At 45.1% G+C, this 11,231-nt stretch overlaps 1 protein-coding gene across 1 annotated transcript; it reads right to left on the minus strand.

The window, feature by feature from the left end:
- Positions 1–1,389: 1,389 nt before the first annotated feature.
- LOC145950738 (uncharacterized) lies at positions 1,390–8,061 on the minus strand. The gene has a single exon (XM_083062426.1). It carries the CDS (start codon positions 8,059–8,061, stop codon positions 1,390–1,392), a length of 6,672 nt encoding a protein of 2,223 aa, XP_082918552.1.
- Positions 8,062–11,231: the final 3,170 nt, after the last annotated feature.

Below are 11,231 nucleotides of genomic sequence, written 5' to 3' on the forward strand. Positions count from 1 at the left end.
AACTCAAAGCCGAGGCCACTGAAAAGATCCTCGAACAACATGATGCGGGATTCCATCAAGCGGTCCGACAAGCTCAGTACTTCTGCGAGATCCTGGTTGACTTTAACTTTGACGTCGGCCGAGATTTTTACGGGGGTAAGTACATCAGTTATGCCGAGTTCCCGAAAGGAGCCAGCCCTGATGACGAGGCTCCCCGCCGAGGCATCTCTACGCATGCGCCGGTACCTCCGTCTACGGAGGAAGATGACCCAATTATAGACGTGGTAGGTGACGGTAATCCGGACGTCTCGGCCGTAGTGTAGGAACCGATTCTGGTAGAGTAGGTTTGCTTGCTTTTTGTAACTGGGCCGTTAGTGCCTTTTTGTAACTTGGCCATCGGCGCCGGTAGATATATTTTTTGTAAGTAGCCGCTGTGGTCGGCAATACTTGTACTTAATTGAATGAACTTTCCGTGTTTACAAGTGTTCAACGATTATAAACCGAGTTGTGTGTGTGGCTGAGAGGTCAGATTTTGTGATTTATGACGGTGTTCGACGCGCGTCGTGTTTGTTTATACGCGTTGTGTGTAGTGCTCGGCCTGGGGCACGAGTGCATTTTTCGTCGTCGACCGAACGTTGGTCGGTGTCGTCGCCGTCGATATGGTGCTCGGCCCAGGCGCGTCCTTAGCCGAGGAGGGTACTCGGGAGGGAAACCTGGGGTGCGAGTGCACGTTTCAAACTTGACCGAGGATTGCTCGGGGTTTAGTACGCATTGTGCGTAATGTTTGTTTATACGCGTTGTGTGTAGTGCTCGGCCTGGGGCACAAGTGCGTTTTTCGTTGTCGACCGAACGTTGGTCGGTGTCATCGCTGTCGATATGGTGCTCGGCCCAGGCGCGTCCTTAGCCGAGGAGGGTACTCGGGAGGGAAACCTGGGGTGCGAGTGCACGTTTCAAACTTGACGGAGGATTGCTCGGGGTTTAGTACGCGTTGTGCGTAATGCTCGGCCTGGGGCGCTAGTGCGTTTTTCGTCGTCGACCGGACGTTGGTCGGTGTCGTCGCCGTCGATATGGTGCTCGGCCCAGGCACATCCTTAGCCAAGGAGGGTACTCGGGAGGGAAACTCGGGGTGCGAGTGCACGTTTCAAATGACCGAGGATTGCTCGGGGTTTGGTGCGCGTTGTGCGTAATGCTCGGCCTGGTTGCGCGAGTGCGTTTTTCGTTGTCGACCGAGGGTTGGTCGGTTTCACTGCTTTGATGCGTAGTGCTCGACCTGGGCATACAATGAAATTGCAAACGATATAATGAGATTTTGGAACTTTTATTAATGAAGTGCCTCGTTAAAAACCTTGCCGACCCAAAACCCTCCTTAGGGAAAAAAGAGTCAGCTAAGGAAAAGAGTGCACTGTTACATCAGCTGTAATACATTTTCAAATGAGAGGAATTCCAAGTTCTCGGAATTGGTTCTCCCGACAGGTGTTCCAGCTTGTACGCTCTGTTATTCAGGTTGTGTCGGATTCGGAAGGGGCCGTCCCAATTTGGGGCGAGTTTCCTTTGTCTCGGATCTTTCCTTGCCTCGCCTGTGGCTCTCCAAATGAGATCGCCTTCGCGGAATTCTCTAGGTTTTACCTGGCTGTCAAATCTTCTTTTGTAACGTTGTTTGGTGGCCTCGGCCACAACTTGTGCTCGGTCTCGAATCTCTTCCACGCTATCCAGGTTTGCCCGAAGCTCGGCTTCGTTGTTCGACTCGTCGTAGCGGGCTCGGCGGAACGAAGGTTCTCCAATTTCCACTGGGATCATTGCATCGGATCCATAGACTAGGCGAAAAGGAGTTTCTTGTGTAGTCGACTGGGGGGTGCATCGGTAAGCCCATAGCACTTCAGGTAACTGCTCGGCCCATGCCCCTTTTGCTTCTCCCAGGCGTTTCTTCAACTCTACCAAGATGACTTTGTTGGCCGACTCGGCCTGATCATTCGTTTGCGGGTGTTCGACCGACGTGACCTTATGCTGTACGCCCAAGCTGTTCAGGAATTCATTCAGTTTCCGGTCAGTAAATTGAAGGCCGTTGTCAGTCACCAAAGTGTGCGGGACGCCGAACCGGGTAATGATGTTCCTCCATAGAAATTTCTGGACTTGATGAGCTGAAATGCATGCCAACGGCTCGGCTTCAATCCATTTGGTGAATAGGTCGACGGCGACAATGAGGAACTTGCATTGTCCCTTGGCAAGTGGGAATGGCCCGAGTATGTCGGCCCCCCACGTGGCGAACGGCCAGGCCGGGGGAATGCAATGCAACTGCTCGGCCGGTTGGTGGATCAAGTTGCCATGTTTCTGGTATGGCTGGCATCTCTTTATGAACGCTGCACAGTCGGTGTTCATGGTCGGCCAATAGTACCCGGCTCGTAGAAGTTTAGAGACGGTCGTCCTTGCCCCCGAATGCAATCCGCATATACCCTCATGCACTTCTCTCGTCACATAGTCAGCCTCGGCGGGATTTAGGCACTTGAGTAGTGGGGTAGAGAAACCGCGTTTGTATAGCTGGCTGGCGATGACCACGTATCTACTGGCTTGGGTTCTTAATCGCTTGGCCTCGGCCGGTTCGGTGGGTGCGATTCCGCCGGTGAGGTATGCCTTTAGTTCATCCCGCCAATCAGGGGGATTGTCATGATCGGCTAGCTCAGCGTCCACATTTGCTACCATCTCGGCTTCAACGCTGGGGTGGTCGATCTCTTGTTGAATGATCGTTCTCAAGTGGCCCGGCTTTTTGGTTGCGGCCAACCTAGCCAACTGGTCGGCCCGGGTATTGTCTTCGCGGGGGATGTGTTCGACCAGCACCTCCTGGAAATTCGCCTTCAATTTTTGATAGGCATGATAGTATCTCAACATCGTGTGGTCCTTTACTTGAAAATTTCCGCCCACCTGCTCGGCCACTACTTTGGAATCTGTGCGGCACTTGATTCTTGATGCACCCATGTCCTCGGCCAACCTCAATCCGGCCAATAGGGCTTCGTACTCGGCTTGGTTATTTGAAGCTTTGAACCGGAAGCGCAAAGATTGCTCTAAAGTTATCCCTCTCGGGCCTTCTAAGATGACCCCTGCCCCGCTCCCTTGGTTGTTTGAGGATCCGTCTACATGGAGGATCCACCACTGTTGTTCAAATTGGCCGTGAGGGTGAAGTTCGTTTATGAAGTCGGCCAAGCATTGGGCCTTGATCGGTCCCCTCGGCTTAAAGGTAATATCAAATTGCGAGAGTTCCATTGACCAGGCCATCATCCTTCCGGCGAGTTCGGGTTTGCTTAATACCTTAGCGATTGGACAGTCGGTATGCACGATAAGTCGGTGGCTCTGGAAGTAATGACGTAGGCGTCGGGAAGCATGTACTAAACTGAGTGCCACCTTTTCTAACAATTGGTATCGGGTTTCAGAATCCTGCAGCTGTCGGCTGATAAAATATATAGGAGCCTGGGTGCCTTCCTTTTCTTGCACCAGAACCGAACTGATCGCCTCCTCGGACACGGCCAAGTACACAAGTAGCGGACTCAGAGGATCAGGCTTCGTGAGGGTCGGCGAGGTTGCCAGGGTTGTCTTCAACGTCGCGAAGGCGGCTTCGCATTGTCCATCCCATGAGAAGGCCGAAGCCTTTCGCAAGAGCTTTGTCATCGGACTGATCTTGTCGCCTAGCCGTGGGAGGAATCGGGATAGGGCGACCAACCTTCCCGAGAGGCGCTGCAGTTCCTTGAGGTTGCTCGGGCTTCGCATGTCTAAAACGGCCTGGCATTTGTCTCGGTTCGCTTCTATGCCTCTCGCGGATAGCATGAAACCTAGGAATTTGCCTCCTTTGACCCTGAAGGTGCACTTTTCGGGGTTGAGTCTCATGTTGTGCTTGCGGAGCTCACCGAAGATTTCGGCTAAGTCGGCTAAGTGTCCGGACAGAGAGTTGGACTTGACTACCATATCATCCACATATATTTCGATGTTTCGGCCGATTTGACCCTGAAACACCTTGTCCATTAACCTCTGGTAGGTCGCTCCGGCGTTCTTCAACCCAAACGGCATCACTTTATAACAAAAGTTGGCGCTCTCGGTTATGAACGTCGTCTTCTCCTCGTCGGCCGAGTGCATCCTTATTTGGTTGTAACCGGAATAAGCATCCAAGAAGCTGAAGATTGAGTGTCCGGACGCTCCGTCAACTAGCCGGTCGATACAAGGGAGTGGGTAAGCATCCTTGGGGCAGGCCTTATTGAGGTCGGTATAGTCGGTGCACATTCTCCATTTCCCATTGTTTTTTCTGACTAATACTACGTTGGCCAGCCAAGTCGTGTAAGTGACCTCTCTGATGAACTTTGCTTGCAACAATTTTTTCACCTCGGCATCGGCTGCCTTTCTCTTTTCGTCGCCCATTTTTCTTTTCTTCTGTGCGACTGGCCGAGCGTCTCTACATACTGCTAGTCGGTGACACAGGAATCTAGGGTCTACCCCCGGCATATCCGACGCCTTCCATGCAAACAAGTCTCTATTGTCTTGAACCGCTCGCTTCACCTGGTTCGAATCGTTTTCGTTCAGCTGAGATCCTATGTGTGAGACATGTTCGGGTGTTTGCCCGAGTTGGAAAGGAACAAGGTCTTCGGCTGGCTCGATTCGATCCTCCTCACCCAGGCGTGGGTCGAGATCCAAGCCCTCTGTCATCTGCCTTATTACATTTACGCCTGACAACGTTGGCGGGGGGTCGGATACAGGACGGACCTTTAGGCTAGAGAGATAGCATTCTCTTGCTGTCTTCTGGTCGGCATGAACGGTTATTACCTGTCCATCTCTCGACGGGAACTTCATGCACAGATGAGGGGTCGAGACGATGGCTCGGAGTGCGTTGATGGAGGGTCGGCCGAGCAGGACATTGTAGGATGTGTTCGCATGCACAACGATGTAACGAATTTTGATTTCTCGGGAAGACTTTTGGTCGAAACCGAAGCGAGTGTACAAGTCGATGCACCCCCTCGTCATTACTCTTTCACCAGAAAACCCTACTAACGGTTCGTGATATGGTTCTAGGCTTTCTTCCGGAATTCCTAGTTGCACGAATGTGTTCCAATATAAGATGTCGGCCGAGCTCCCCTGATCAACTAACATCTTCTTCACGATGCAGTTATGCATTTCGACCGAAATTACCATGGGATCGTCTTGTACAGGATCGGCGCCACGAAAATCTCGGTCAGTAAAAGTGATGGGTGGCATCTTTGGCATTCTTGGCTGGTTCACATTATTCACTGATCGGATAGCTCGGAGGTGTCGCTTTCGTGCTGAAGAGGAGGAGCCGCCTCTGGCGAAGCCACCGGCTATTTTATTGATCACCTTCCGTGTTCGGTCATTGTCCTCCCTGGGACGCTGTGATCGGTCTCGGCGTTCAGCCGAACGGGATCGGCGGCGTCGGTCCCTCGGTGGACGAGCTTCGCGAAAATGCTCTCTTTCCCTTGACCCATGGTCTTGGGAGGTGGTAAAGCTTTTGAGGTGACCCTGTTTGATGAGGTCCTCGATCTTGTATTTCAATGCCGAACACTCTTCGGTGGAGTGCCCCCGGTTTCGGTGGAATCGGCAATTCTTTGCCTTGTCGGCTCTAGGGGGCGTGTTCGCTCTTTTCGGCATCGCCATGATTTCTGACGCAAGAGCCTGCTCCATTACTTTGGCCCTGCTTGCATTGAGGGGAGTATACGCTGTATAGCAGGGTCCTCTCGGGGGGCGGGTGTTTAGGGGTTCGGCGTTGGTCTTCCTCACTGGTTCTCGTCCGGGCTCTTTTCGGCTATAACCCTCCTCGGCTCTGGCCTGATTCCGGGTTTCTGCCAACTCCTCCATTTGCATGTATTTTTCTGCTCGGCGTCGGAGGTCATTCATATCCGCCGGCGGTTTTTTGCACAAACTGTTTACGAAGGGTCCGGGCCTGAGTGTCGTGCTCAGCCGGTCCATTGCCACGGCAGGGTTGAGGTCGCCGATTTCCATTGCGATTTTATTAAACCGGTCCATGAAAGTCCTCAGACTCTCTTTTTTCTCTTGACGAACCCCCGCTAAGGCTAGTGAGGTCGTCCTGTACGGTTTGCTCGTTGCGAACTGGAGAGTGAATTGGGAAGACAGCTCGTTGAACGAGTCAATGGAAGAGCTCGGTAACCTTGTGAACCAAACCAGGGCCCTTCCTTTCAGAGACGTGGGGAATATTCGGCACAGAGCTGAGTCGTCTTGAGTGGAGAGAGTTGCTTGAGTCAAGAAAACATTCAAGTGCTCTTCTGGGTCGGAGGATCCGTCGTACTTCTCGATCGGCATGCTCTTCCAATGGTCCAGCAGTGTTGCCTCCATGATTCTTCTGGAAAAAGGATGCCTTAGGGAGTGCACGGTGGTGTCGGCCTTGTTGGCTATCAAAGAAGTGACTGGGGTTCGGGTGACCTGGTCTGTTGGGGCGTGATAGGCGGACTCTTCCACGAGCGTAGGAGTGGACGGCACATATGTTCGGTTCAGATGCCGGAGCTCGGCGTTCTGCCGGCGTAGCTCGGCCAGCTCTCGGGCGTCGGCTTCTCTTTGCCTTTGGATGGCCGCCATTTCCTCGCGAAGTGCTTGCAAGTCGTCTTGAAAGTTCGGTTGAGTTTGACTGGTGTTCGGCTGGACTTGCTGTATCACAGGTTCCGGTTGGGTCCGAGGCATCCCGTACGGGTAGCGCTCTTGGTTGGTCATGACGGGGTTGTTTTCGGGGTTAGGAATCGGGTGAGTCGTTGTCGATTGTCCTTTGCGCGTTGTCCTTTGCCTTATTACATTTACGCCTGACAACGTTGGCGGGGGGTCGGATACAGGACGGACCTTTAGGCTAGAGAGATAGCATTCTCTTGCTGTCTTCTGGTCGGCATGAACGGTTATTACCTGTCCATCTCTCGACGGGAACTTCATGCACAGATGAGGGGTCGAGACGATGGCTCGGAGTGCGTTGATGGAGGGTCGGCCGAGCAGGACATTGTAGGATGTGTTCGCATGCACAACGATGTAACGAATTTTGATTTCTCGGGAAGACTTTTGGTCGAAACTGAAGCGAGTGTACAAGTCGATGCACCCCCTCGTCATTACTCTTTCACCAGAAAACCCTACTAACGGTTCGTGATATGGTTCTAGGCTTTCTTCTGGAATTCCTAGTTGCACGAACATGTTCCAATATAAGATGTCGGCCGAGCTCCCCTGATCGACTAACATCTTCTTCACGATGCAGTTATGCATTTCGACCGAAATTACCATGGGATCGTCTTGTACAGGATCGGCGCCACGAAAATCTCGGTCAGTAAAAGTGATGGGTGGCATCTTTGGCATTCTTGGCTGGTTCACATTATTCACTGATCGGATAGCTCGGAGGTGTCGCTTTCGTGCTGAAGAGGAGGAGCCGCCTCCAGCGAAGCCACCGGCTATTGTATTGATCACCTTCCGTGTTCGGTCATTGTCCTCCCTGGGACGCTGTGATCGGTCTCGGCGTTCAGCCGAACGGGATCGGCGGCGTCGGTCCCTCGGTGGACGAGCTTCGCGAAAATACTCTCTTTCCCTTGACCCATGGTCTTGGGAGGTGGTAAAGCTTTTGAGGTGACCCTGTTTGATGAGGTCCTCGATCTTGTCTTTCAATGCCGAACACTCTTCGGTGGAGTGCCCCCGGTTTCGGTGGAATCGGCAATTCTTTGCCTTGTCGGCTCTAGGGGGCGTGTTCGCTCTTTTCGGCATCGCCATGATTTCTGACGCAAGAGCCTGCTCCATTACTTTGGCCCTGCTTGCATTGAGGGGAGTATACGCTGTATAGCGGGGTTCTCTCGGGGGGCGGGTGTTTAGGGGTTCGGCGTTGGTCTTCCTCACTGGTTCTCGTCCGGGCTCTTTTCGGCTATAACCCTCCTCGGCTCTGGCCTGATTCCGGGTTTCTGCCAACTCCTCCATTTGCATGTATTTTTCTGCTCGGCGTCGGAGGTCATTCATATCCGCCGGCGGTTTTTTGCACAAACTATTTACGAAGGGTCCGGGCCTGAGTGCCGTGCTCAGCCGGTCCATTGCCACGGCAGGGTTGAGGTCGCCGATTTCCATTGCGATTTTATTAAACCGGTCCATAATATATGTGAGATTAGATTTGGAGTATAATTATCAATTTAAAACACATCGATACGAGTTAATCTTACTATACATATTATAACTACTAGCAGAAAAAAGGCACTTCGTGCCTGCATTGTATTAAAAGAAAAAAATAAATAAATAAGAAAAACAATGAGAACTTACTCATAAAAAAAGTAATTATTGAAAATTAAACAAAGGATAAAATGTTCTATGTAAAAATGAAAATCAAAAGTAGTTATTGAAAGTAGTATCTCTTTTATATATTAGTATAGATTCGTTAGTTTCAATTTCTTAAATTTGATTAAAAAATATTTTTTAATTTTTTAAAATAAAAAGATATAATGGTTAAAAAAAGTGGAGACCAAAATAGTTACTGAAAAGAGTATTCCCTTTATATATTAGTTTCAATTTCTTAAATTTGATTAAAAAATATTTTTCTAAGTTTTAACATAAAAGGGTATAATGGTCCAGAAAAGTGGAGACCAAGGTAGTTACCAAAAAGGGTATCCCCTTTATATATTAGTATAGATTATTGAAAATTAAACAAAGGATAAAATGGTTCATGTAAAAATGAAAACCAAAAGTAGTTATTGAAAGTAGTATCTCCTTTATATATTAGTATAGATTCATTAGTTTCAATTTCTTAAATTTGATTAAAAAATATTTTTTAATTTTTTAAAATAAAAAGATATAATGGTAAAAAAAAGTGGAGACCAAGGTAGTTACTGAAAATGGCATTCCCTTTATATATTAGTTTCAAATTCTTAAATTTGATTAAAAAATATTTTTTCTAATATTTTAACATAAAATGGTATAATGGTCCAAAAAAGTGGAGACCAAGGTAGTTACCAAAAAGGGTATCCCATTTATATATTAGTATAGATATTAACGTGCAAATTATTATTAATTTATTGATAATTAATCTCTGTTAAATATATTGACTAATTAAACTATAAATAAAAAAAACAATCACTTTTATTTAATTACAAGATTCAACTTTAGATCTTATTAAAATTAATAATTAATATAATATAGTAATAATTAATAATTAAAAAATTAATAATAAATATTCTATTTAATTTAATATTTTATTATACATATATTTGACTATATCAGAATTCAATTTGTTAATCAATGATGTCATTCTCCTTTGACATTATCATAATATCAAAATTTACCCAAAAGGTTTCCGATTAATACTGCAATTTTCAGTCACCACCCAAGTTATTTGTTTTCCACTTATCTAACATTTTTTATTTGGGCCAATCCTTGTTCGGCTTATTGCGGATCTTTGGGCCCATAGTTTCCGTCTTGTATCTTCTTCAGCCCACAATTGATCTAAGGCCATTTTACTTCTAAACCTTATTCCATTTTTTCTAATGATAGGAAAGACCACATATGGTGTATGTGTTACAAAAACTATGCAACCTTTTGAATGCAATGACACCCATAAATAAAGATAAATCTTATGTGAGGCTTGAAAAATTCTCTAAAGAGAGATAATGTGTTTAATCAACGAAAAATATCAAATTTCGGCGCAAACAATATTCTAATATGTAGCTAATAAATTAAGAGTTAATCACCTATACACTGTTAGTGTAAAGGTTTTTACACTGGCAACTAATCAGATTTGTTAATAGTGCCTTTTTTATTTTAATTTAATTAAATAAGTAAGTGACATGACACTATTAACAAATCTAATTGATTACCAGTGTAAAAAAAAATTATACTGACAGTACATAGGTGATTAACTCATAAATTAATTAAATTGATGAATGAAACGAAATATTTGCTCACACGTAGCATCCTAACCTAACCTTTTATTGGTGGCTGTGGTCAAAAGTAAGGTTTATTTGGACATAAAAACAAAAGGGGTGACTTGGATTAGACACAAGACCACCCAAGAAGCTGTCATTATCCCTCACAATGATTTGTAATTAAAGAATTGAGCCAAATATTAATATTTTACATTCATATCAACACATTGAGCCATTTGGGAGTCTCGTAAGTTAACAGTGATGTTGACACTTATTTTTTACAACTATACGAAATTCCATTTATCAATATATAATTACATAAGTCATCCATCAAGATATACAAACACGTTTGCCTCTTCTTAAAAAAAATATTAAAAAAAATGAAGGAGTATTTACTCTAAAATGAAGAGAAGCAAGCCTTGGTTGCAAGTTGCAAAGTCCTTTTTGTTTTATCTATTTTCTTCTTTTGAAGTGTCTTTATTATTTGTAAGCGCAAACGACAAAGCAGGTGCACTGAACTGAACCACATACGGCCCATGCCATCTGATTCAGTTTTGTTGCATTTACGTCTACAAATTCAAATACACTTGGGCCCATTCCTTTCACGTTAAACGGGCTGCTTCGCATACCAACAATTTAAATATATAATTTTTTAAATTGTAATTAATATACTATATCATAAATATTTTTATAAGTATTGCATGTACAATTTATGCATACTTTTTAAAAATCCTTAAAACAGTTGTTAATTTTATCCTTTTTAAATAAAAATTTAATCTTCAATTTAATTTACAAAATTTAATTAAAAAAAAGCATGAAATCTTCTACATAAATGCTGCAATAAAAAATACAATAGTTTTAAAATAATATATATGTATATATAAGCATAACAATCATGTTTATTCTTTCTCGCACCGTAATTTTTAGTTAATAAAATGGAAGCTTAAATCATCTTATATGTTGCCTATCAAATTATAAGTTATATCATATTTGGATTCTTTCTTATCGGTGATACCATTTAACAATTTTGAGATAAGTAGAGTCATCTCCTTCTCGTCAACTACTAGATGTTGTGACGTCTATGATAAGTCTAAAAAGTTAATTTACAACGTATTTAACCTGAAAATTTGTGCGATTAAATTTGGTCATGGATCTAATTTCAACACTTTGTACAACATTTTAAAAACATTTCTTTGAATATCTTAAGAAACCATTACTTTAAGTAAAATTTGATTTTTTTTTTAAATAATATTTGTAACAACTCGACAAATTTTTATACTTTACAATTTAGTAACTTATAGCAAAAAAATATAAACAATATATCTTGAAATTACCATGTGAACAATTTCTAAATATACATTCAATAATATATGTGTTAAAAAATAA

Source organism: Cajanus cajan, chromosome 8 (genome assembly GCF_000230855.2).
Source record: "Cajanus cajan strain Asha chromosome 8, NIPB_CcT2T_4, whole genome shotgun sequence".
NCBI classification, from domain to species: Eukaryota; Viridiplantae; Streptophyta; class Magnoliopsida; order Fabales; family Fabaceae; genus Cajanus; species Cajanus cajan.